General features: G+C 45.5%; 1 protein-coding gene across 12 annotated transcripts in view; it reads left to right on the forward strand.

The window, feature by feature from the left end:
* The window catches only part of LOC137302449 (GRB10-interacting GYF protein 2-like), a 103,590-nt gene that overhangs the window by 57,407 nt on the left and 18,702 nt on the right, over positions 1-27,481 (forward strand). For 8 of the 12 annotated variants that reach the window (XM_067972123.1, XM_067972122.1, XM_067972128.1 and 5 more), the window contains 17 exons: positions 1,367-1,407; positions 1,740-1,913; positions 3,740-3,960; positions 4,759-4,894; positions 5,939-6,136; positions 8,143-8,300; positions 9,343-9,505; positions 11,179-11,345; positions 13,117-13,221; positions 13,859-13,956; positions 17,111-17,218; positions 18,646-18,746; positions 19,471-19,559; positions 21,370-21,504; positions 22,840-22,980; positions 24,711-24,935; positions 27,038-27,130. In XM_067972123.1, the coding sequence (XP_067828224.1) occupies positions 1,367-1,407; positions 1,740-1,913; positions 3,740-3,960; positions 4,759-4,894; positions 5,939-6,136; positions 8,143-8,300; positions 9,343-9,505; positions 11,179-11,345; positions 13,117-13,221; positions 13,859-13,956; positions 17,111-17,218; positions 18,646-18,746; positions 19,471-19,559; positions 21,370-21,504; positions 22,840-22,980; positions 24,711-24,935; positions 27,038-27,130 (2,353 nt within the window). The remainder of the gene's footprint in view (positions 1-1,366; positions 1,408-1,739; positions 1,914-3,739; positions 3,961-4,758; positions 4,895-5,938; positions 6,137-8,142; positions 8,301-9,342; positions 9,506-11,178; positions 11,346-13,116; positions 13,222-13,858; positions 13,957-17,110; positions 17,219-18,645; positions 18,747-19,470; positions 19,560-21,369; positions 21,505-22,839; positions 22,981-24,710; positions 24,936-27,037; positions 27,131-27,481) is intronic. The other 4 variants (XM_067972127.1, XM_067972132.1, XM_067972130.1 and 1 more) reach the window with 2 other exon arrangements.

The raw sequence follows: 27,481 nt of genomic DNA on the forward strand, positions 1-27,481 counted from the left end.
CTTCTGGTCAGTGGTGACTCCCTAGATGTTGATGGTAGGCACTTGGCAAAGGTGGTGACATTGAAGGTGAAGGGAAAATGGCTGGACTTCATCTTAGCCATGATGGCATTACCTGGCTTTATGAGGCACGAATGTTACCTGCCAGTTGTCAGCCTAAGCCTGGATGTTATTCAGGTCCTGCGTCAGGTATGACTCCAGTCACTGGCAGGTTTTCCCTTTGAAGCTCAATGACTTTTGCTAGTGCTATACTCAGCCGAATGCTGTCTTGATGTTGAAGGAAGCTACTCTGTCTTCTCTTTTATCTATATATGCTAATTATATTTGTGAATTGGGTATGTACAGTATCAACATTTTCAGACACAAATAGGGAGCATGGTGATAAATGTGGTGGTGTAGATCTTAGAAGGGAGATTGAGAGGAAATGTGCACTCAATGGTAAATCTTCAAAAGGAGTAGAGGAGCAGAGACATTCTGGTTCAAATCTCAAGTGGGAGAGAAAAAAAGCATGGGATACTTTTTAGTTTTAAAAATAGGGGCATGGAATACAAAACTGAAGAGGTAAAATTAAACCTGTACAAATCAATGATTAGGCCCAGAATATTGTGTCCAGTTTTGGGTGCCCTACTTCAGGAATGATGTCAAGGCCATGGACTGGGTGCAGCAGAGATTCACTGAGGTGAAACCAGGGCTGAGAAGCTTTATTTATGAAGAGAGACTATAGAAACTGGAGCTGATACTGGTGTTCAAAACTGAGGAATTTTGATGTAATTTAGGGAAAAACTATTTCAACTGGTCTGTAAGCTGATAACTAGAGGGCATAAATTTAACATCATTAAAAAAGTAAAGGGAGAGGTTATAATTTTTAATGGAGGGTTGTTAGGACATGGAATACCCTACCAAATACAGTGGTAGAAACAGAATCTGTAACAGCTGTTTAAAGGGAAGTGGATAAATATTTGAAAAAATAATAATTTTAAGTGGTATGGAGAAAGGGCAGGGAATGGGTAGCGTTTTCAGAGACCTGCATGGGTGCAATAGGCCAAACAGGTGGCTAGGTTTCTATGTAAAATGCTATGATTTAATTCTGTGATTTGGAATTCATTTGGTTGCTCCATACTTTCCCTTTGTGTAGCCAGCTGGGAAAAGACTTGGGAAAAGACTTGGGAAAAGCCTTGGGAAAAGACTTGGGAAAAGACTTGGGAAAAGACTTGGGAAAAGACTTGGGAAAAGACTTGGGAAAAGACTTGGGAAAAGACTTGGGAAAAGACTTGGGGCAAGCCAGTTTAACTGTTCTTGAGTTGGATTTCTTGGTGCGTTTCTATTTTGGATATTTGTTTTCTAACTGCTGATTCCTTGCTTCCTACAGGGGTGACAGAAGATTTGAGAAGCCTGGCCGTAGAGATGCAGGTATGATTTGAACTTTAAGGAAAATCTTATGAGCATTTAAAAAAAATTCTCTGAGCCCCTTAGTGACACAAATCAAAGTGATTAGAAGTTAATGGGAACTTTTACTTACCTGTCTGTTGGGGAAACTAGTTTTCAGAGCTAATCCAGTTTGATTGACATGTCTAATGCCCAACATGGATGTCTTCAGTACATAACTTTTATGTAATTTTAGTGTTAAGTTAAAATTAGAATGTTTTTCCAAATAAAAAAAAACTGACTTTATCACTCTTCTTCTCCGACTTCTCTTTTCTTCATCCTCCTCCCCTTCCTTTTCTCCTCCTCTTTTCTTTAAGTACGGGTAGGGTTTGAGGAAGTGGTACCAACATCGCGTAAGCAAGATTTTGCACGTTCCGACAGTGAGAACTGGCGAGCCATTCGAGAAGAACAAAACGGCGAAGATGAGGATGGAGGCTGGAGAATGGCTGGAGCAAGAAGAGAAGGTGATAGGTGGCGGCCCCCAAGCCCAGGTATATATCTCAGACCATTTCCAACTTGTACGAGGTTTTACATTTGCCTTTCATAGAGTAAAGACATCAGGCTGTTAAACTTTGGGGAGGCAGATTTCAGGAGGATGTGCATGTGGGTAAGGGGAACGGTCCAAGGCTAAAAATGGGAGGAAGTGGTAGCTAAAATGAACAGACTTAAAATAGAGGGGGCAGTGGCATTATGTATAACTAGTAGTTTAGCTAAGAATAGTGGGTGATAAAGGCCTTTCTGGATGATGGAAGGTGATTAAAACTATTAGGAATAAAGTGAAGGCATTCAAATACCATATATTTAAAGCACAAGACGTTAAGAACTAGTATAAGGAAAAATTTAGAGAATGGAAAAGGGCTGATTAAACAGCTTTGTATTTAAAATTACTAGGAAAATTAAGACATTTAAATGCATTAGAGGTAAAAGGAAAAGAAACACAAGGGTATAGAATCACTGGCTTCAAAGAAGGTTAAGAAGATGTGGACATAGCTAAAATAAATTGAATGAATTCTTTAGTTGCACATTGATCAGGGCAAAGGACATTACAGCGGATGTAGTAAAGCGCGTGTCCCAGGATAGACTGGGCGACGTAATAAAATCAGCAATTACTAGAGAGTTGGCTGGATGCTTAAATATGGCTGGAGTGAATAAAGCATGTGGGCTGAATTGGGGGGTCATCTGTGGGTTCTTGGGGGGAACTGGCAGATTTATTTGTTAGAAAGGGGGATGGTACTGGAGAATGGCAAATGTAGTGCTCGTATTTAAAAAGAATTCCACAGGGAATCATTGGAACTATAGGCCACGAGGGAAAATTCTAGAATCATTGCCCAGGGCAGGTTGTTGTAGGGTTCAGGAAGATATAAACTAATTGGAAAGTTAGCATGGCTTTACAAAAGGAAGTCATACCAGAACAATGAGTTTATTAGATAATGTAACTACAAGTGTAGATAGAGGTGGGAATGTTAGATGTGCCTGACTTGGATTTTAGTTAAGTTTTTGATGAGGTGTCTCATAGAAAACTATAGTAGAGATACCTGGGAGTGTTCGCTGGGGCATTGTAGAAGGAGCTTTACTCTGTGGTAGTGCATCCCCGATTTTCATCGCTCCAACATTGGTGGCTGTGCCTTCAGCTGCCTAGGCCCTAAGCTCTGGAATTCCCTCCCTAAACCTCCGCCTCTCTCTCCCCTCCTTTAACACGCTCCTTAAAACCTTCCTCTTTGACCAAGCTTTTGGTCACCTGTCCTAATATCTCCTTATATGGCTTGGTGTCAAATTTTGTTTGAAAGTGCTCCTGTAAAGCGCTGTGGGACATTTTACTATGTTAAAGGCACTATAAAAATGCAAGTTATTGTATCTAACCCATGCTGTACCTGCGTGGGAACATTTGATGGGAGAAAGTCGAGGGAGCTTTACTCTGCATCTAACCTGTGCTGTACCTGACCTGGGAGTAATTGATGGGACAGTCTAGAAGGAGATTTTCTCTGCGTCAAATTCTGCTATACCTGACGTGGGAGTACTTGAAGCTGACGCTTGATGCCTGAAATGGGAACGTATTCCATTCCCTAGCTCTAACCTTAGGGTGGTTTTTTTTAAGACGAAAACTGTGACCTCCCTGACTGTCTCACTTCTACACCCACTGAGTTCCAAGGTGGAACAATTGAAGTGGCTCAAGTTTGCAGCCTAGTATTTACCACCTAAAGTGGGGCGCAAAGTTAATCTTCTCCGTCTTGGTTCTGTTTATAATGTATCTTCTGTTTTTGTCTCTTGCGTGGCTGGCATGTACTCTGATAGTTGTACCCCCTCTCCGTCATTACAGACGGTCCTCGCTCCGCAGGCTGGAGGGACCACAGTGATCAGCGGCGACGGAGGTTTGAGTTTGATTTCCGGGAACGAGACGAGGAGCGTACGTACAGGAGGGGCAGAACGGGCAGCGGAAGCTACGAAGACGAGAAGGATAATTTGCCTGAATGGTGCTTGGAAGATGCAGAAGAGGAAATGGGGACGTTTGATTCATCTGGAGCTTTCATGTCATTAAAGGTACAAAACGTTTGGTATCTCAAGTGGGATGGGCAGGAGAATGGAAGTGTGATGTGGGCAGCGTTACTGTGGATGTGTATTAGGGATTTTTTTCTCAACCTACTGAGATTTTTTAACAAAATGTGATTCTATTTCTCTCCAACAATATCTTCCCACTGCTTTTCTGGAGGTGCTGACCCCTGCTGGGGTACAGTCCCCACGGGTGCTCTCCAGCACCGTGTCCAAGTGTCCATCCTTCCTATGTGACCCTAAACAGTGAATGTTGGCTGGCTAATTGTGGACGGGCATTGCAGCTGAGCTCAATCCTGCCCCCACCCAATGTCTGTCTGTGTACGCATGCACACAGGAGCCTGGTTAATTAATTTTTTTTCCCCCTCCTCTCGTCCAAGGCACTGAGGCTAATGGTTGCATCTCCACTGCCCTAGCTGAGATCAGCTAACTCCACGCAGACTGTGAATCGAACCTGGGACCTTCTGGTCTATAAGGCTCAGTGCCACATCAAGCAGTATGTTTACCAACTAATTACATAACATTTGGGATGGGATGGGGAGAGCAGATAGAAATGATTAGCAGTGAGTTTAGTGCAGTGATTTCTATGTTTGGACTGAGTGTTAAATCAGAGTCCAAATATGGAAATCACTGTACTAAACTGACTGCTAATTATTTCGATATGCTCCCCCTACCCCTAATGATAAAGCGCATCGTATTACTGCTTTGTAGCTCCCTGCCAACCACCTGTTCGGTCATTGTGCTGCCCTATGTTTTTCCTAACTGATTCTTAATTGGTGCTTTACACAGAAAGGTTCCAAGGAGCCAATTCCTGAAGAGCAGGAGCTGGACTTCAGAGGAGTGGATGAGTTGGACGAACGACCAGAAAACGAATATGATATGGAATTTTATAAGGAGTCCGATAGGACGGAAAACGGCGATGCAGGTTAACTGAGCACTAATACTTATTTCATCTCCATTTCAGACACCCACTGTCAGCATTAACCACTGCCAGATCAGATATGACATGGTTCAATCCAGAATGAAACACCTTTTGTGTTGCCCTAACAATATGCATCAGATTCTATTGCACCAGAAGGACACTTAGAATTCTACAGCAAACATTAAATGTTTTTACAGCAATTTTTTTCCTTTCCTTGCTCCTCCCTGGGTGGTGTGACACCTATGGGCACATGGGGGAGAGGGGGCGAGGGGGAAAAAGTGCAGGTGGTTGAGCATCATGGCCACCTAGTTGGGAGTGTGGCAGCACAAATGGGGTTTGCACTGATGCTACTCGGGTAAGTGAGAGACCTGGAGTGGGAGAAGGGGTTTCCCTGGTAACCACGTGACCAATAAATACATTGGTTACCAGTGAGATGCCTAGAAATGCATGAGCAATCTGTTTGTAATGCAGGCTGATTCAATAGACTTGTGCATCAGATTCCAGTGTTATGAAGTATGCTGGGGCATCTGGTGGCAGTGCAAGGTATTGTTTTCCTTTGCATCTGGTTGCTCTGAACAGTGCTATGACTCTTTGATACAACCACCATCCTTGTGAGCACATTATTTTAATTTTTTTTTCCTTCCCCAAATCTCTCTTGTACGCCCCTTTTCCTGTTTAAGTGCAGTTCTATGGTGCGGGAAAGTTGGTCAGTAGGTTGACTGCCCGTACCTTTTCCGAGTGGCCGTTCGTATGCATCTAGACATTATTGGCAGGCTATTTGACTGTGGAGGGCATCACAGCTGAGCAGTCTTCACCCAAATGTTCACACATGCAGGGGTCACTCGATGGTGATGAGGAGCCCATCCCTAGCCTGGAGGCGGTGAGCATCCACACGCCAACAGACTTGGGGCTGAAATCAGCCAATAACCAGAAACTACCCTGGGCAGTGTTTTTACCTAGTATGCCAAGCGGGGAACTCTTCAAATTAATCCATAAGCCACCACTCTTGAAGATCTTGCTCCTGAATAACCTGTTTATCCACAACAGACAGAACCGATCTGCCAACTGAGGCGTACAACGGCAAGATCTCTCCATCGTGCTCGTCGTCCTCTCCCTCTGAGTCTCAGGCCCAGGAGGTGTTTCTAGCGGTACCTGAAGAATGTGAGTCTGTTGTACAGAGGGCTGAGCCTGACGTGGCAGATTCTGCATCAGATACCCAGGGACAGAGCAAACCTGCTGCTGATGGTACGGAAATCTAATTATTACTAGAAGTTAACCGTTGACTTGTGTTTATGCACAATGTAAAGGCAATGTGTGGAATTTTATAAATTGAGCTTTTTTGCAGTCAATGTTGGAAATGCGCAATAGTGGGTCAGTATCTAATCTGTGTATGTTCAGCATTTACTGTTTTTTTACTTCAGATTTGAATCAAATGCAGTATTTTTCATTTCTGGCATTATCAGCTGGTTCTGGTGTATGTAACAATCTAAAGAGTGCAAAGATTGATAACCATTTCAGGGGGAAGGAATGCCCAAGCGTGTACTTCGCATGCAGAGTACCCTTTCATTTATGTATTGAAAAAAATTATATAATATATACATACAATATATATGTGCTTGATATTAATGTTATATTAAACATTCATCTCCCTGGGAGAGCTGCCATTTCGAATCTTATTTCTGCTTGGCTGCTTCTGGTGTCGTCAATGGGAACACCTCTTGTGTGTCCCAGGGAGGCTCATTGCTCCTCTCGAGAGCTAAAGTACAGTTGCCTGATCCTGGGAAGTGTACAGGCAATTGGATGTATAGGGTCCCCAACCAGGCACCTGTTTTCCTGTTGTCAACTGACTGGGTCAGCTCTTGCTGGTCTGATGTTGTGGCCCCTACTGCACTGTACAGCAGGCCTGGGGTGCTGGTGGTAATATGTTGTGGCCTGGGAAGGAGTCTCAGGGAAGGTAAAATTTCTATTTTTAATGAGTCACTTGATGTGTTCAGAATTTTTTGCAATATCCAAAATTGAATATTTATTCAAATATACTGAGCTTCCTTACCCACAAATTCATAATTGCACAGCCGACTGTGCCTTGTGGAAAATTAAGTGGTGATTTTGTATGTGTTTAAATAGCACCGTATAACTTTGCTGAAATGCTTCATGCAGTGACTGTTACGTAGGCAAACCCAGCAGCCAGTAACATCCCACAGCAGCAGTGAGGTGACCAGTTAATCTATTTGGCAGCATTTGTTAAGGGAGTAATGTGGGGCAGGGAACAAGGATGACTTCCGACTCCTCATCAAAATGGAGCATTGGGACATTTAACATCCACTGGAAGAGGCAGATAGAAGGTACTTTTTAGCACCTCTAACAATGCAGCGCTCCCTCAGCACTGCAATGCAGTGTTTGCCTAATTCTGCATGCAGCCAAGTCCTGGAGTGGGCCTCGAACCCAGACCGCTCCGACCCAGAGACGAGATGCTTCTCCGTGCGGACCTGTTGCTTGATCCCTGTTCCAAAGAAAATGCTTTTTTTTTGTTTTAAATTCCCCATTTGTAAGTGAGAATATTTTTGTTGAAAGTTTTAGTAAATCCAAACGGCCATTTAAAATAGTTTTATTTTCCTGTGGGTGATTGCTGAACAGGATGTGGTTACCTAGAAGTGGGTGGAAAACAGTTTGTAAAAAGGTTTTTGTAAATGTGATTTTACCAGTGTCATTATCTAACCAGCTGCAGGGGCTGATTGAGAATGGCTTTGCTAACTGGCCCTCTCATTTCCCCCTGAGATGGGGGGAAAAAAACTGGGAATTTGGAAATAAAAGCAGAAATTACGAGAAATACAAAACCGGGCCAGTCAGTAACTAGAAAAGACAGTTAGCATTTTGTGTGTGGATTCTTCGTTAAAACCGGTTCTGACGAAGGGTCTAAACCTGAAATGTGTTAACTGCCTTTTCCCTTCGGATGCTGTGACATTCCAGTATTTTCTGCTTTTATCTCCAATTTCCCTTCCCCCTCTGTGGGGTAATACCGACCTATCCTCGCCATCATTCTAAGGTAGGACTGCAGAGATTGGAAAACTTACCGTATGGCGAATCACAGGCTCGATTGGAAGTGCCGCATTCTACGACGCAGCAGGTTTTGCAGCTTCACTGCAGTATACTGAGGTGCTGCCCGACATTGTCAGTTTAAAAGGCTGAATTTCAGGAGTTTTTGTCAACATGTACTTTCTGGCTCTTAACTCTTTTTTTTGTTTCCTGTGCAGAAGCTGTGAATTTGGGCCAGCCTGCTCAGCTAAGTCCAGCAACAGTGTCCACTTTGTCGTCCTCTTCGCCTTCCTCCTCTCCTCCTTATCCCAGTACCACTGCTGAATTCACACCAGCGGACAATGACGACGATGAAGGGATGAAACGTTTTGAACAGGTAGGCACTCTTCTGTTCCACGGGGGATATTTCTTCGCCGTGCCAGATTGTCCTGCAGAGGTGGAAATCTAGGATCCGCCTGATCTGGAAACTGCTGCTACATTGCAAGCTGCCCTTTTCCCCTTGGGCATTTTCTATAAAACCTTTATAAAACACTGGTTCGGCCCCAGCTGAAGTATTGTGGCCAATTCTGGGCACCACATTTTAGGGAGGATGTCAAGGCCTTGGAGAGGGTGCAGAGGAGATTTACTCAAATGGTGCCAGGGATGAGATACTTAAGTGATGTGGAGAGACTGGAGAAGCTGGGGTTGTTCTCCTTAGAGCAGAGAAGGTTAAGGGGAGGTTTAATAGAGGTGTTCAAAATCATGAAGGGTTTTGACAGAGTAAATAAGGAGAAACTGTTTCCAGTGGCAGAAGGGTTGGTAACCAGAGGACACAGACTTAAGGTAATCGGCAAAAGAACCAGAGGTGACATTTTAAAAAAACGTTTACGCAGTGAATTGTTATGATCTGGAATGATCTGGAATGCGCTGTCTGAAAGGGCGGTGCAAGCAGGTTCAATAGTAACTTTCCAAAGGGAATTGGATAAATACTTGAAAAGGAGAAATTTGCAGGGCTATGGGGAAAGTGCAGGGGAGTGGGACTCATTGGATAGCTCTTTGAAAGAACCGGCACAGGCACGATGGACCGAATGGCCTCCTTCTGTCCCGTATCATTCTATGATTCTAAAGTTAAAAATTTTAGGTGATATTTTACGTTAAAACTGTCTCTCTCAAATCTGGACCCTCTAAGGTTTAACTTGTGAGTGGGTGACGCATATACTGTTTTTTTGGAGGATTACCAAAGCTTTCTAACTCGGATCATACCTCAATGGCTTCTTCTTGGGGATGGGGGGCACCGTCCTTTCCTCCCTCCTTGAAAGTTGTTCCTTTTTTTAATATTTTAAAAGAAAGGGCGGTGCTCAAACGGCAGAATGAGTGTTCAGTTCCACCATGTCGTGATTTTTCATGCTCTTTCCCACCTTGTGGTCTCTGTGACACAGGAAGCTGAAAAAATGGTCGCATCTCTACACGACAACTCGTTGGACGATGAGCGGTTTGTGGAGATGATGCAGGATCAGAGGAGCAGAGCTGCTGCTGCCTTGCCCCTCTCGCACGAGGCAGCCATGAAATGGTTCTACAAGGATCCACAGGCAGAGATCCAAGGTAAGCTGACGCCACAATTGAAGTGTAATGTAAAAAGAAAGACTTGCGTTTATATTGCGCCTTTCATGCTTTCATGACCTCCGCTTCCCAAAGCGCTTTACAGCCACTGAAATGCTATTGAAGTGTAGTCACTGTTGTAATGTAGGAAACAGGCAGTCAATTTGCTCACAGCAAGATCTCACAAACAGCAATGTGATAATGACCAGATAATCACTTTTTTTGTTTGTGATGTTGGTTGAGGGATAAAAATTGGCCAGGGCACCAGGAAGAACTTCCCTGCTCTTCCTCGAATAGTGCCATGGGATGTTCTACGTCCGCCTGTGAGGGCAGACGTGTTAACGTCTCAATCCAAAAGACGGCGCCTCTGACAGTGAAGCACTCCCTCAGCCTGGATTATGTGCTCAAGTCCCTGGAGTGGGATTTGAACCCACGACCTTCTGACTCTGAGGCAAGAGCGCTACCACTGAGCCACGGCTGACACGTATACAAGGAGAATTGGGTGGAGCACTGGCCTCCTTACCGTGGGTGCTTTCGAGTCACTAGGTCATCACTTTGAGAAGTGCTAAACCACACAGATCAGAAAGTCGTAAGTCCGTTTCCCAGCCTGTGCTGAGTTAGCTGACCTCGCCCAGGACAGGCATGGCGTCATTTTATTTGGCATCAAAGCTTCTGGGCAAAGGTAGGGAGAAAACTCTGCTCTTGATTACTATGCAGGGCTCCCATCACATTGAGGGAGGGTAACTTGATGGGGTTGCCATCAGTCTCTACCTACTTGCACAATATTGAGTGCCATCAGCAACTGGAAAACAGCATGCCAGCCGAACCAACCCCTGAGCTGGATTATTTTCCCCTACTGTGATACAGGATAACTCCAAGGGACAAGAAAAATGTCCCCTCCCCTGCCTTCCTGAAAGCATTTCTGCAGATGGCAGCCTTCCAGTACCATTCACGAAAGTGCCTAGGTCCTGTTGCTCAGCAGTGTAGGGTGGTTTGTGTCGCAGATGAACCTGATTGTGTCAACTCTTAAAAATCCCCGCCCTGCCCCCCCCCCCCCAAAACCCTGTAATGCAAGCACACATTTTCTGGTAGCATCACTGGATAATGATCAGGAGTGGGAACTCTGAGCCAAGGCTGATACTTTAGCCAGTGGTAGTACATTGGCATCTGCATCAGATCATGGGTTCAAGCCACACTCCAGGACTTAATCACATAATTTAAGCTGCCAAGACCACCTACTTCCACCTATGTAACATCGCCCGCCTCCGCCCCTGCCTCAGCTCATCTGCTGCTGAAACTCTCATCCATGCCTTTGTTACCTCCAGACTTGACTATTTCAATGTTCTCTTGGCCGGCCTCCCATCTTCCACCCTCCATAAACTTGAGCTCATCCAAAACTCTGCTGCCCGTATCCTAACTTGCACCAAGTCCCGTTCACCCATCACTTCTGTGCTTTCTGACCTACATTGGCTCCCGGCCCAGAATCGCCTTGACTTTAAAATGCTCATCCTTGTTTGCAAATCCCTCCATGGCTTCTCCCCTCCCTATCTCTCTAACTTCCTCCAGTCCTACAACCCTCCTGCGATTTCTGCGCTCCTCCAACTACTTGTTCTTTTTGCCAACTAAGCAATCACGAAAGCTGAAAATAACTTTTTAATGTTGATTTTTTTTTTAAGGTCCATTCACGACGCAGGAAATGGCTGACTGGTTCCAAGCTGGATATTTCCCCATGTCCCTGCTGGTCAAACGGGGTTGTGATGAGGGTTTCCAGCCTCTGGGAGATGTAATTAAAATGTGGGGAAGAGTACCTTTTGCTCCTGGACCCTCTCCTCCACCATTGCTGGTAAGTAAACCAAACATTATACTCCAGGCTTAATTGCTCCTCGGTGAGGGTGCAGCGAGATTATTCAAATGTCTGCAGTTTGTTACGTTTTGTATTTGCTATTTTCTTCCCTTCAACATCCCCAACACGTCGTGCACACACCTTTAGTTGTTTGTGTGCGAGTGTATGTGAACACCCATATTCTGTAAGGTTGCCTTGTAACTGGCTTGAGGGAGAGAAGAGCTTGGCTAACACACATCAGCACACCCTTCCTGCTTTTTCTTTGATTCCTCCCTCACCGCACTGAATTGAGTTCATTTCTCCACATGCGTAATTTGTGATTGCAGACTTCTTCCAACCTGCAGCCTCTTGATATGCAGATGCACCATGCTCGGTGGGTGCTGTTGTGCCTCGTTCCGAATGGCTGACCAAGGCGGTGAATGGATGGGGGTGGGGGGCGCCTTGCTGAAATTCCTAATCAAGATCCTGAGTCTCTGGTACTGAGGGGATGGGTAGCCAGCTTTCAGACCCTTGGTGACCAGTACATGTGTGATGGTGATCTGCCAGCAGCCCTATCCAGTTCCCAGGTGATGCTGCGGCCTCCTCGGGCAGTGGCTGTCATCGCGAAAAGAGTGGAGTGCAGACTTGAGCCCACGACCTCTGATTCCGCACTGTTGTGCACCATGGTCCAATGTCGCCGTCAACTGGAAGCCACGCTGCTTTTAAAGTTGCCTTTAAGTACAGAAACGTGTATGTGGAGTGAAGTGGTTTCTAGTTTGACTGGTACCAGTGCTAGATAGTGAAACAGAAGCCTATGTGTGAATTTTTCCCCCTCTTTATCAAGTGGATTGTTCATTTTCTAATGGTAGGGGTAGGAGCAAAGGAAGCTGTCCTTCCCAACAGCATGCTCGTGTCTGCTGTGCTACTTGAGTGGGAGATGGGATTCTGTGGCGAAGCAGCTGTGAATTTGATTGAGTGACTGGTATTTTGAGGAGGCGAGGGGTGGGGGGTTGTTACTCTTTTGTCAATGTACTCATTGACTCCATTTGCTAAAGCAGCATCTTTTTTTTCCCCTTTTACTTTTTAAACTATTAAAATACCATTAATTTGTGGAGCAGTTTAGATTGGGGAATTAATTCTGATATAGCTTGCACTTAAATACTGAAGTTGTGGCGAACCACTAATTCTGATTATCGCAGTGGTTTGGCTTGTTGGCTTCACATATACAGCAGGCCTCAGATTTCACAGAGCTTGTTATTCTCAGACTTGTTGACAAATCAGACTGGATTGAAATGTAGAGTTTTAAAAAATCATTAAGTAACATGCCCAGCAAAATATTTGTGAGTAGGTTAACATTTTTAATTCCTCCCCTTTTTTTTTTCTTTTCTGCCCGTTTCCCCATCTCCTTTTATTCTTTTGAATCAGGCACCCGTCCCCCAGCTCGGCCAGAGTGTTGCCCCTGGTCCCCTGCAGTGGTGCTCTTTGAGTAGGAGGCAAGTATGTAACGAGCTATCCTCCCATTTTACTTTTCTTTCTCCTCTCCCCTTGGCAAGTGTGTGGCCGATGGTTAGCACCTCCCATGGAGGAATGACGGTCCTCTGTCCAGATCTGTGGTGCGATGTGTTAAAGCACCCAAATCCTGCGCCACCATAATTCTCATTTTAACCACTTACCACTGCTTTTGGTAGTCGATTGTCGTTTTAGGTTGCCACTTGACCATTGCATTCTTTCCACTAGGAGTTAAATTAAGAATAAAATTTTTTTGGGGTCCTTAACCTCCCTTTCTTGACAGCTTGTCCCTTATTCTGTAAACCACCAACCAAGCAACCAAGAGAACGGACAAGTGGAATTGTGGTCTCCTCACAGCCCTGCTGAAAATGCTACTTTGTGTCAGCAGGTAGGAGGCGCACGTTGGCTGTAAAATTAGACGTCAGTATGTGGCAGGCAGTGTTACCCGAGACTCTTAAACTAAAATCGTAGATGTATCTTGAAAAAAAAATTGTCTGCCCCTTGCTATTTCCATGTCGAAGGATGACGAGCAAATCGAACCAACTCCATTGTTGCTGGTGCCAGTGTCTGGTGACTCAGTGAGGTGAGTGTCTCTGTGGGCTATGCCTAGGCAACACTCCAGCTTGGAGCGAACAGAAGTCCAGTCTGCCCCACACTGGACTTCACAGAATGAGCTAACACAATGACTCCCTGTCTCTCCCCCCTTCTCCCCCATCCTCTCAACTCCCAATTGGCCAATAAGTGGGTGAGCTGCTGATGGTTAAAATAAAATCACTTTCTTTTAATTTAAAAAATGTCAGCATTTAATATTTTCTGCCATTTTTTCATTTTATTTTTTTCCCTATCTGCATTTCACAGGTGTCTCACAAGATTAACCAGTTCAAATATTTGCCTGTGGTTAAAACCTAAATGTAAAGGTGACCGAGCAGTCTATTTGCAGAATTGGTTTACAGAGCACATGTTTCTTCGAAAGTATAGAGAACTCAGATTTTTTTTTTCAAATGGACTTTGTTTGGTCTTGGTAGGGCGATATGGACCAGGGGAGACTGAAAAAGCAGCGGGAGTTGGCAGCTGCCCTATATCATCAGCTTCAGTACCAGCAGTTTGTTCAGCTCATAAACAGGTAAAAAAAAATATTGTGAGCTCTACAGGCGTACACAGACCTGCAGTATTTCTTTTATTACTGATCCCCGCCCCCCCCCCCCCCCAAAAAAAAACATTGTGCATTAAGTGATGCCAAACGATTGCATTAAAATAATTCCTCAATTCCGGACGCCTTATTGCGGCACGCACTACCTGGTGTGATCTCCGAGCCACGTGTACCAGAAGGTACTAGCTTGATCCATGATCTGTACTGAGCCGGACTCCGCCAGGACACCGTTTCAGCTGCTACATTTGGTCTCCGTGGCCTACTGCCTGCTCTCCCCAGGTGGTGTCGTACTGATGGGGCACAATGGATTGATTCCTGGTCCAAGTTGAAACTCTGATTGCCGTCGCTACATAAAAAATAACGAGTTGCTGTGCTCTGCAGCCTTCAATCCAACTTTTTTTTCTTTTGTGAATCCTTGTGCTGGTCAAGATGAATGGTCTTGGTGCTGGGAAATGGAACACGTTTTTGCACCCATTGCTGGCATTTACTACTCTCAGGCACATCATGGGGTAAAGTTCAGTCTACACTACCCCAATGATATGCCTCGACTCCCAACTTGAGAAAGGCGCCCCGTACTGCACCACTGCAGTCTCTTGACTTACCCCACTAGTCGCTTTTGTGGTCTCCGAGATTGCTAACTGTTTCCAAATTAGGGGGCAGAGATGTGTGCTGTGAGCCAACTATCATTAGGATCTGGGTTCACTCAGGGCCTTGTGTTGCTGGGAAAGAGGAGACTTTAATCTCAGCAGTTTGGCCTGGATCTGAACCCAGGTTCCCAATGGATTTGTGAAAGGTAGGTTGTGCCTGACAAACCTGATTGAATTTTTTGAAGAGGTGACTAAAGGAGTGGACAGGGGAATGTCAATGGATGTTATTTATATGGACTTCCAGAAGGCATTTGATAAGGTCCCACATAAGAGACTGTTAGCTAAGATAGAAGCCCATGGAATCGAGGGAAAAGTACGGACTTGGTTAGGAAGTTGGCTGAGCGAAAGGCGACAGAGTAGGGATAATGGGTAGGTACTCACATTGGCAGGATGTGACTAGTGGAGTCCCGCAGGGATGTGTTTTGGGGCCTCAATTATTCACAATATTTATTAACGACTTAGATGAAGGCATAGAAAGTCTCATATCTAAGTTTGCCGATGACACAAAGATTGGTGGCATTGTAAGCAGTGTGGATGAAAACATAAAATTACAAAGTGATGTTGATAGATTAGGTGAATGGGCAAAACTGTGGCAAATGGAATTCAGTGTAGACAAATGTGAGGTCATCCACTTTGGATCAAAAAAGGATAGAACAGGGTACTTTCTAAATGGTAAAAAGTTAAAAACAGTGGATGTCCAAAGGGACATAGGAGTTTAGGTACATAGATCATTGAAGTGTCATGAACAGGTACAGAAAATAATCAAGAAGGCTACTGGAATGCTGGCCTTTATATCTAGAGGACTAGAGTACAAGGGGGCAGAAGTTATGCTGCAGCTATACAAAACCCTGGTTAGACCGCACCTGGAGTACTGTGAGCAGTTCTGGGCACCGCACCTTCGGAAGGACATATTGGCCTTGGAGGGAGTGCAGCGTAGGTTTACTAGAATGATACCCGGACTTCAAGGGTTAAGTTACAAGGAGAGATTACACAAATTGGGGTCGTATTCTCTGGAGTTTCGAAGGTTGAGGGGTGATCTGATCGAAGTTTATAAGATATTAAGGGGAACAGATAGGGTGGATAGAGAGAAACTATTTCCGCTGGTTGGAGATTTTAGGAGCAGGGGGCACAGTCTAAAAATTAGAGCCAGACCTTTCAGGAGTGAGATTAGAAAACATTTCTACACACAAAGGGTGGTAGAAGTTTGGAACTCTCTTCTGCAAACGGCAATTGATACTAGCTCAATTGCTAAATTTAAATCTGAAATAGATAGCTTTTTGGCAATCAAAGGTATTCAGGGATATGGGCCAAAGGCAGGTATATGGAGTTAGATCACAGATCAGCCATGATCTTATTAAATGGCAGAGCAGGCACAAGGGGCTGAATGGCCTACTCCTGTTCCTATGTTTCCAATACATTGTGTATTACACGCTATAGTGCTCCTGCATTGGAAGATCTGAAATAACAAATTATGACTGGTTCATCAGCATCTGTAAAGAGAAAAGATGGTTCTGTGTTTCAGGTGTAGGTTCTTTGTCAGAAGGTGCTACATATTTCCAGCATTTTCTGTTTAGACATCACATTTTCAGCTGCCTTTACTAGGTCAGGCATATGACCAGTTATTTTTCTCCTTACCTTTGGGTGTTTGACTCAATAACGGTCATTGGGCAAGTATCAACTTAATGGAAAGTGCGCCTCTGGAAATCTGGCTCAGCTGTGATGCCTTCTTATGGTCGACGCTACTTCAGAGAGCGTTAAGAATCAACCAAATATTTTGGGACTGGAGCTGCATGTAGGCCAGTCCGAGTAGGGGTGGTAGGATCCCATCCCTGAAGGATAATAGTGAAGCAGTTGGGTTATTACAACAAACCAGCAGCTTTCATGGCCGTTTATTTTTCTGGTGCCAGCCCACGTATTTACCAGATTTATTGAATTCAATTTCACACTTCCCACAGCGGGATTTGAACTCTGGACTCCTGATCCAACACCATGACCATGACACTACGCAACCTTTCTCCATCCCCAAAAAGATTCCAACCATTCAACTCTGGGTCTATGTTAATGGGGTCTGCAGTTGAATTATGTGCTTAAGGGCAGGGAGTTGTGCAGTTTTAAGTTGAACTTGTCTTGGGCAGTCCCCATCCCCTTCCTGGTGGGTACAGGCCCAAAGCACATAGTTTCCTCTAATTCAGCACTGATTGGTAATCCCATTCAGAGGCCATGACACAAGATAGCTAGGGATGGGAAAAGGGGAAAAATATCTCACTGGTGCAGTAAGGGGTGCTCTTTTGAGATTGGGGCTGATGCGCAATGTGAGCAGAGTTGAGGGAGCTTCACCCTGCATGTATTCCTGATCTTGTAATGACGCTGGGTGCCCAAAATGGGAAAGGGTTCCAGGGAGTGGAACAACCACCTTGAGCACAAAAATGAACATGTAACAATCGAAGAAAAAATTCTAAAGCCTCTCCTTGTTTTTGTAGCCGGCAACAGCTTGTGCAGTGTGCACTGCAGCAGAAGGCGAACATGACACCCCAACAACAGCAGCAACTTGTGCTGTTCCTGCAGCAGATCCAGGCCCTCAAATCCAGGTAATGAAGTTACTCCCTTATGTGTTCTACGCTGATAAATAAATGCAGTAGAGCTGTTTTCTTTATATAAACAAAAGATTAAATAAAAGGTGGTACATTTAGAGTTAAATGCATTTACTGCACCGAAACCAGTATGATGTAGCAGGAATTCCCACTTGAGCAGATGTGCTTTAAACTGCTTGTGTGTTACTCTTCATCCATCAACCCAAATTGAATGTTTATGTAGCTTGATTTGGCACCTAGTCAGAGTACACTTTACGCCAGAAGTTCCTGTCCCAGCATTGACTTAAGGTTTCGTTCCCCTTCACTCGTATCAGTAGACCATTGTGAGCAGTCCACTGATGAAGGGCGACCGCGGAGCCCCAATTTCACATCTCTGCCTGATGATCTTCCCAATAAGAACTTGCCATGCAGGGGAAATTGTGGGTACAAGGCTACGTTCTGGTGCATCGCTTGATACGTGGTAGAGATCTCACACTCCAGCAAAGGGGAAAATTGAACAAATGTGCATTTCAGCTCCCAATCTCCCAAGTGAAGAGCTGGTCATGGTGGGATCTGCGTATACTATTCTAATGCAGGATTATACTTTTGTATTACTCTGGGATGTTTTGGAAGAGGTGGAACTGAGAGGCGACTACTGTAAAAAAAAAAAATTGCTGCCTGTGCCTGTTATGTTCTTCGTGGCCACTTGGGATTTTCATCGCATCAATGCACATGAAGGGATATGAGTGGGAGAGTAGTCACTGGGCCACCAGCGCTTCTGGTAACCATACGAAGATCAACACTGACACCATCTGCCCACACCATCGGCGGTCTGCGTGATGCCACTGTGTTCAAATTTCGGCACAACTGGAGAAAGGCACCTCGTGATAGGGATAAAAAGAAAATGGCAAACACTGAAAATCTGAAATTTAAAAAAACAAGCTGCTGGAAATGCACAGCAGGTAAACAAGAGGGTCTTGAACGGGGCTCCTGAAGTTCTCAGCTTTATCTTTAGATCCCAATTGGCCTGTTGTGCATTCCTTGTATTTTTATTCCATGACCGTGAGGTATGCTTGGCTCTACATAATACGCAGAATTTTCTCGGGATCAATTTTTAGGGTACTTAAAGCCTGGTAAATGAATGGGGGGACGATTCTTTAAATTAGACCCAGGAAGGAGCGTCCCTTTAAATGCTGCTTGGGCATGGCAGCAACCCGACCTTCCGGAATGCAATCCCAGATTTCTGTGTAATGAAACCAAATTTGATTTACTCAGTCAACTTAAAATAGTGGCCCATCTCACTTAGTATTGCCGCTCAGAATTGTTTGGAATAGACATTTTTTTTTAGTACTGTTTGTTATATTTATATAGTGACCACCCCCTCCTCCTCCCCCAGAAAAAAAAATCAGGAAGCACTGAAGATCTCCCCCACTTTTTTCCCCCAGGTGTGCAGAGCAAAATTTGATTCCTCCTATCAACAGATCTATGTCAGTGCCCGAAACAGGGTCCCTCTGGGACCTCCCGACCTCCGCTTCACAGCCCTCAGGTGAGGACCCGCTCTGGTGATGCCTGGTGCTTCAAGTAGTTTCAAGCCGCAATTGCTTCAGATTGCTGCTACATAGACTGAAGTTCAGCGACTTAAAAATGATGTGATGGACTGACTTGTTGGATGATTGTCAGTACGGGTATTAAATGTACTAATATTGGATTAATATGGACATGTCGAAGTCTGTCAGGCGACACGTGTTACACTTTGCAGTGGTGCTTTGTAAAATGCCTCCTCCCTCTCGCTCCCCAAATTTTCTCGGCTTTTCTGTGGGCACAGTCTCTTGCTGGGGTACAGTCCTCGTGCGCAGGCAGCCGCTGCCCCTCTTTTCCCCCCCCCCCCCTCCACCCCCAGCTTTTCATCAAGAAAAGCTTTGTATCATGGTTTCCCATAGAGAGCTCGCTGGTATTTGTGGAGCAGTCGACTACTAATGCCATGTGGCCTAGATCAAGCACTTTGCTCCTTTCTAAACGGCAAAGGGGAAGGATCCTGTTCCACTGTGTTCACGTGAGTGTGGCTGTTTCAGGATGGTGCATGGCAGTGATGGAACAGGATAAACTTTTGCCCACTGTATGGGTCACATATCTAAGTCAGAGAGGAAGCGGGGGGGGTCACCCAAAAACTTGCTTTTGATTAACTTGTGTGAAATAGTGGTAATTTAGAAATTGTTAATTTAGAGATTCTGTGGGATTTTTTTTTAAAAGGTGTGCACTTTCTGTTCTAGGATGTGAAGCAGGTAGTTTGTGGGATTCAGCATCTCAGGGTCCACTACTGGAACAAATTCAAAAGCTAGAACGAGAGAAAGCTACAAAAGTAAGACAATTGTGTTGTTTTGGCCATTCCACAGAATGGATTTGCCCTGTTTTAATATGGGGATATTTTACAGCAGTAATGGAATGTATTTGTACTAACGTCATGTAGGTTTTCAAAATGGGGTCCCTGGACCGTAGGGGTGAGAGTCATTTTCCCAGGGGTCTGCGAGGTTATCAAATTTCTGTATTTGTTGACTTACTACACGTTATTTCTGTTGCTGTATATTAAATATTTTCTGCAGTAAAGCTCTCTTCCTTTGCGCAACTGTCAAATGTCTTTCAGAAATCTGCACGGGGTCCCAGTGAGTCTCCATATTTGTGGGGATCTCTGAGTGTCAGTGTTTGCAGGGGCCTCCCCATGCAGAACAAGTTTGGAAATCGTTACATAAGTTTAGAATATTATATGGCTGGAATCTATTAAACGGCTCTAATATAATGGGTTCAGATATACTAAGCTGTATGAAATTCGAGCAGTTCATATTGGTCATGTCAAACCTGATATAGATTAAAGCATTGCACTGATTTGTTTCCCTGGAAAATGTTCTCCCCTCCTTTCATAACTGGCCGGCCTAGCAATAGGTTAATGGGGGATACTGTAAAGGCGACTACGTGCCTGGGGTAAGTATTTAACCCAAAGATCTCTGCCACACAATGGTTTCTTTGCCAGTATAGTGGAACCCACCAATATCCTCCATCATTAAGAGGACTCTTCCCCTTGTCACCCCCGTCGTGTATGCTGACTGTTGCAGTAGTATATTTCCAGGGACGCCAGCGTCTTTTGGTACCTTATTTGTGTCTGTTCCTCACGCACGATCCCAGACAGTTAGTGTCGGCGGCACATTCATCATGGGGGACACCACAGCCGAGCCAGATCGTGGTCCCCACACATGCGCTTTCCAGCAAGGCTCGCTGGGTAGTGATCAGGTGCAGGAGCTCTGGTGGATTTTTCACCACCTCAACCTAATCGTGCTGCGGCCATCTGTGGCATCCCTACCACCACACGGGCTGAGACTGGGGATTGGACGTGGGGCCTTCTGGTCTGTAGCTGTTAACCACTGACTTTACAATTTAGCTGTCCAGGGAACTAATTGCTGCATTAAATGTCTTTACACATACTTAATCTGACTTTTGAATTAAACTGCAGCGTAACAATTGCTTTGTAAAAACATTATTAGTAAAAGGATGAAGTTTGTGCAAGGTTCCATAGAAAAATAACAAGACTGATGTAAACGGTAAATGTGTTGTGTGCACCCACATCCAGATTCTTCATTCTGGGGTTGGGGTGGGGAATAACTAACTTTAAAGGAATCATCCAGCTTTTAGACAGTCATGCTCAGAGACATTGCCCCGTCTTAAAAATGTCCGGCCATGCTTGTTTTTTGAGCGCGTTGGATTGTCTGGCAACATAAAAGCTTTTTTCCCTCTTTACTTTTCCCCCCCCTCCCCTCCTCCTTCCCCCAGGCATCCTTCATTGACCCGTAGCAGGCCATCGAGGCTATATTTATATCACAGCAGTTTCCACTTTGCACGAAAGTTGTATTGTAAATCTGGAGTCAGAGTCAGACTCCAGAGCAATACAGAGTGAGACCTTGGAGGTCGTCTCCCCTCCCCGTCCTCCAGGTTGTGCAGGTGTAGTGTAAGTTCAGCCGGGGGGAGTGGGGGTGGTGGGTGAAGTGTACAGTGTGGATAGTCTCTGCCGCCACATTTTGTGATCCTTTCAGGGTGAAGGTGCTCCCGGGCTCTGGGATTTGTGTTGATGAACGCAACCGCTCCCCAAATTGTCTTGGGTAACAGAAGTGTTGCTTGTTCAGCTAAAGCAGGAGCGAAGAGACGTAGAACTCAGGGTCAAAAGGGAAGAAGATGACAGAAAACGGCAGGATGAAATCCGGTGGCAAGAAGAAGAACGTAAGCGAAGGGATGAGGATGAGCTTACTCGGAGGAAGCAGGTAATTTGTCCCTCTGTCGTTGTATCACGTTTACCCACTCTCGAGCCCCATGAGTTTCACATGGGTTTCTTTTATAGGTCAGTTGGTCTATGGATTGGTGAAATGTTTACCTCCCAGGCAGGACATAAGCAATCTGCAATTGTTCCAACTCCCCAGTGATTTAATATATAGTGTAGTGTGGTATAAAGCTACGTAGACCAGAATGGCCCCACGTTTGTGTGCCTGTCTTGCACCGTTAGCTGTTCTGAGCTGCGTTGTCGACGTATTATTGGCCTCCACGTGCCTGGGTTGGAGAAGGGAGCACCCGGGTGGGGCTCGAACTCCTGGTTGCTAGTCATCGACTCCTGCTGGAAAGTGCGCATTTGGGTGTCGAGTGAGGACAGGGTTGGACTTGGCTGCAGTGCTTCCGTGGTCGAATGGCCTGCCAACACTCACCGTCTAAGCTTGCTCATCAAGAATAGCCGCTTGGGGTGAAGTATTCAGAGGGCTGCTGGGTGCCTGTGGAACTGTGCCCCCACCCGAGTTGGCATCCTCGAAGAGAGGAACATTTTTGGAGTTGGAGGGGAGTGGGGCGATTGGGAAAAGTCTCTGGAATTGTACTTCAAACAAAAAAAAAAATTCTTCTTGGGATGTGGGTGACGCAAGGCTGCCTTTATTGCCCATCCGTAAGTGGTGGTGGTACCTTCTCTTTCAACCGCTGCATTCCTTGTGCTGACTGTGCTCCCACACTGGTGTTTGGGAGGGAATTCCCGGGATCAAGTGCCGATGAAGGAATGGGAATATAATTCCAAGTCAGGATGGTGTGTGACTTGGGGCGGGGGGGTTGCTGGTGCCACGATATTGCTGTCTTGCCCCCCTCGATGGTGGAGGCCGTGGGGCTAAGTGGTGCTGTTAAATAAAGCTTGTCGAGTTGCTGTGGTGCACCCTGTCGGTAATGCTGGACTTCAAGGTGCTATTTTTTTTTAAGATACTTTTCCTTTCAATTTCTCCATTTGTCGTCTCCTTGGGCGTCATTTCAGTTAAGGCTCTGCTGCTCTGTAGCCAGCAGAAAGAGACCACGAGCAGCTCTGTTGGCTCAGATAGGGGTTTTCTTCCCCCTCCACTCTCCTTAGCCCCGGTCTCTCTTATTTCACTTCACTATGTAAGGAAATTGGGCTTGTCTGTCTAGGTTCTACTGCCCAACGCACTAGTGCTCTACTGAACTAGACCAGCGTGTTGCTGTTTCATTTCTGCATTTTGGCACAGGGAGGGGCTGGGGAGGCCAAGTTCTTGGGCTGAAGCCTGAGCTGACTCACTGAACCACAGCCTGAAATAACCTGGCCTTTTTCTTTCCAGGAAGAGGTGGTCCGATTTCAGAGGGAGCAGGAGGAGGCTGCCCGGCGCCTCAGAGAGGAGGAGGATCGCAGACAAGAGGAAGCTCTGAGGCGACGCGACGAGGAAGAAAGGCGGCAGATGGAGGATATCCTCAGAAAACAGGTGATTTGCTGTACCTTAACCGACCCTGACTGTGTGTGGGGCTTGCACCAAAACAAACTGTGTATTCACTAATGCAAACCCTTTGACAGATATTCACATTGGAATGGTCATATTCCAAAGCGCCATTTGGTTTTTGGTGTGATTGTTGTACAACTTCACCGCTCGTGACAATTTTTCAACATAATCTGAGATGTGGTAATTATCTGCCCCCACCCCTTTGCTCTTCCCCGTCCTCTGGACTAGCATTGCATTTTTTTTTATTATTCATTCATGGGATGTCTGTCGTTGGCAAGGCCGGCGTTTATTGCCCATCCCTAATTGCCCTTGAGAAGGTGGTGGTGAGCCGCCTTCTTGAACCGCTGCAGTCCGTGTGGTGAAGGTTCTCCCACAGTGCTGTTAGGTAGGGAGTTCCAGGATTTTGATCCAGCGACGATGAAGGAACGGCGATATATTTCCAAGTTGGGACAGTGTGACTTGGAGGGGAACGTGCAGGTGGTGTTGTTCCCGTGCGCCTGCTGCCCTGGTCCTTCTAGGTGATAGAGGTCACGGGTTTGGGAGGTGCTGTTGAAGAAGCCTTCGAGTTGCTGCAGTGCATCCTGTGGATGGTACACACTGCAGCCTGGGCCAGAAATGATTGGTCTCCAACAACCACTACCATCTTCCTTTGTGCTTCCAGGAAGATTATAGCGGTAGATTGGTGTAATAATTACACTGATGTGATTCTGGCGTGCCCTGCATATGGACCACATCCCAAATTTGAGACTTCCCACGGGGAGAGGTGACTAACTTTCATACAAGCTGCAATGCTTCCTCCAAAACTGAATTTCCCGCCACTCTGCGAGAAATTGGCGTGACTGTTGTGGAGCAGTTATGGTGAATTTTATTCACGTTATTCGTTCGTTGTCTGCAGACTTGGAGCATTTTTTGTAGATGTAATGATGCAGGGGTGAGGGTAGAATAGGAAGGTCCCTCTCTACCCCAGTTACATTTAATGGAGGTCGCTTAATTGAAACTGGTTATGCAAAACATGGAACTATAAAGAAAAGCAGCTCCCCTCCCCCCTTCGCAGAGGGGTTTTCCATTTTATGAAAGCTTGACTTGTACATATTAATTTACAATTCTCTGGAGCCCCTCATTCATCCACCTCCAACCGAAAGTGTCTAATCAATTGTGGGCCCCTCCCCCCCAAGCCCCTGTTGAGCTTATCCATTACGCTCAGAAAATGCTCCACAGAGACTGAGAAAATGGAGGCTACAGTCATTAAATTGGGGGGAGCCCCGTAACTCTGAAATGCAGCAAAACCTCTGACCCGCACACCCATTATCCACAGCCCAGTCACACTCCAGAGTTTTCACAGGACGAGGCTTCGTGCAGACTCGTGCTTTGCTACATGTTTTCTTTAGCCAAGTACATAACACTTCTATTGTCTATTGTACATAAAATGTCTACCTTTCCATTGCGAGAGGTTGGGGCAGCCTTCACCTGCTCCATGTACCATAATGACTATCTGTCAGTTTCGATTTTTCATTTGGTGGGGATGGGAAGAGTCCTCTCAATGATGGAGGATATTGCACTATACTTGCAAAGGAAACATTGTGTGGCAGAGAGATCTTTGAGGTTAAATACTTTACCCCAAGTGCATAGTCTCCTTTACAGTATCTCCCGTTAACCTACTGCCAGGCTGGCCAGTTACGATATCGACCTGTTGCGAGTCCTGTCTGTTTTTCCAGGAGAAAGATCGGCGGCAACAAGATGAAACCCGGCGGTGGCTGGAGGAAGAGGAGAGCAGGCGCCAGCTGGAGGAAGAGGCAAGGCGCAGGCTCGCCGAGGAGGAGGAAAGGAAACGCAAAGAGATGGATTTGCAGCTTCAGCGGCAACAGGAGATGCTGCGACACAGGCAGCAGCAGGAGGCACTGAGGCGCTTGCAGCAGCAGCAGCAGTTAGCACACATAAAGGTATTGCTCACGTGTCATTGCCTCTCGAGTTTGTCAAAAGCTTATGTAACTGGGTGCTTACTGTGTACTTGTGTCCTGGATTTGATTCAGGTCAGACTGACTAGATAAATATCTCCCTGCTGGCTGCATGCTCTTAAGTGATACGAGTTTGGCACGTCTCAACCTAGTGTTAATGATACTTGCACTCAGAGGCCTTTTGAAGAACAGCTGTCCTTTACCTGGGGCCATTTACAGATTTGCTGTTACAGTGGCCTGGGGCCTCCATTCACAGGGATCTATATTGGGATTCTGAGCAAACTGAGATTAAGCACTGCTCTCTCTTTTGCTCTTCAGAAGACAAGGAGATGCAGTTAGAGGGTAGGGCTATCCCAGCTTAAGTACAGCAAGGGAAAGGGTCCTATTAAAAGCCTGTGTTTTTTTTTTTCCTCTTTGTATGGGGCAGTGCCTGGCTTCTTGGCAGCTGTCCTGAGAGATGAGAGCGCATGGAATTGGGGGTAATCTTGTGACACAGGTAGGTAATTGGTTGGGATTGGTGGACAGAGATTAGGGATATAGGTTTGTTCTGATTGTCAGGATGTGATGAGTGGTGTTCGCCAGGGATCTATACTGGAGCCTCTGCTTTCCACCCTATATATTAATGACTTGGATACAGCAATAATGAGTTGTATATCCAAATTTCCAGATGACATTAAGTTAGGCGGCACAGTAAGTTGTGTGGATGGGAGCAGGAAGTTACATAGACTAAGTCAGTGGACAAAACTAGAGTTCATTATGGGGAAGTGTGAGGTAATTCACTGGATCTGAGACCAATCAAAATATTAATGGTGAGAGACCAGGAGTTGTGGTGAAGCAAAATGATTTAGGTGTCCATGTGCACACATCACTAAAATCTAGTGCACATGTATAAAAAGTAATCAAGACGACTAATGGAAAGTTGGCCTTTTTCTCAAGGGGGCTGGAATACAAAGGGGAGGAAGTTATGCTTCAGCACCACAGAGCCTTGGTCAGTCCCTTTCTGAAGTATTGCGTTCAGTTTTGGGCACCGAACCTCAGGAAAGATGTATTGGCTTTGGAAGGAGTACAGCACAGATTTACCAGAATTATATCGGGACTTAAAGGGTTACATTGTGAGGACAGGTTGTATAAATTTGGCTTGTATTCCCTTGAGTTTAGAAAGTTGAGGGGGTGATCTAATTGAGGTATTTGAAATGATTAAGGAATTCGATAGGGTGGATAGAGAAACTGTTTCCTCCTGTGCGGGAATCCAGAACAAGTGGGCATAATCTTAAAATTGGAGCCAGGACCTTTTTCTCACAAAGGGTAGTAGAAATCTTGAACTTGCTCCTCCAAAAGGCTCTGGATGCTGGGGGTCAAATGAAATTTTCAAGACTAAGATCGATAGGTTTTTATTGGGTAAGAGTATCGAGGGATATGGAGCAAAGGCAGGTAAATGGGATTTACAGATCAGCCGTTATCTTAATTGAAAGGTGGAGCAGGCTTGAGGGGCTGCATGGCCTCCTCCTGTACCTGTGTGTGGCCTATATGTGACTCCAATCCCACACTGACGTGGTTGACTCTTAACTGTCCTCTGAAGTGGCCTAGCAAGCACCGTAGTTGTATCAAACAGCGACCAGTGGTTCAAGGTGGCAACCCAACATCACCTTCGCAGGACAACTAGGGATGGGCAATAAATGCCAGCATCCTGAGAATGAATTTTTGAAAAAAAAGTGCCATGCTGTAAGTGGACAAGAGCAAGCACTTTTTCCTGTTTTGTCTGCCTGAAGATGTTGGGCTTGGCAGAGATCAGTGGTTTGCTCTGGCTGTATTTACAAACTAAATTTTTATTAATTAACCGCTGCAGCTTGGAGGAGAATTGTGATCTTAGTGCCTTTTACTTGTAAGTAAAATACTGTGCAGTTTTGCTGGTTTCCGAGGAAGACCAGTGGCTGAAACTTGCATGTAGTTTGAAACGATTGCAGTAATTTGTATATTCTACGACGAGGCCCATAGAATAGAATCCTAAAACGAAACTTGGCATCGGTGCTAGACTCATGCTGTTGTACATGTCGCAGGATAAGACTAAACTGTTGTTTCTTCATCAGATCCCTTCTTCCACCACATGGGGGCAGCAATCCAACTCTGTGCCACCTCTTCAGAAACTGGAGGAAGAGCGGGAGCGACAGCGCAGAGAGGAAGTAAGTCAGACAAGAATACTTATTCAAATTTGTACCCTTGTACGATCCCGCGTTGCTGCGCACCGTCTGGTAGCTTGTCCAAGACATCATCCCTTGTGTGAGCCGAGCTGGTGAGTATTGGCAGGCTGTGCAGCAACATGTGGCGTCACACCCTGAATCTGATCCTGTCCTTGCTCAATATTCTCGCACGCCGTTTTTTTTTTGTGGTTACTGGATAGTGGTTAGGAGCAGGGACCCTAACCTTTGCCAGCAGGATGCTGAGGACAACTATAGCTTCCTGACTGCTGCCCTGGCTAAGATCAACTAAATAACACGGCAGGGAATTGAATCTAACAACTTGTGGTCCATGGG

The sequence above is a fragment of the Heptranchias perlo genome, chromosome 35, assembly GCF_035084215.1.
Source record: "Heptranchias perlo isolate sHepPer1 chromosome 35, sHepPer1.hap1, whole genome shotgun sequence".
In the NCBI taxonomy this organism is placed as follows: Eukaryota; Metazoa; Chordata; class Chondrichthyes; order Hexanchiformes; family Hexanchidae; genus Heptranchias; species Heptranchias perlo.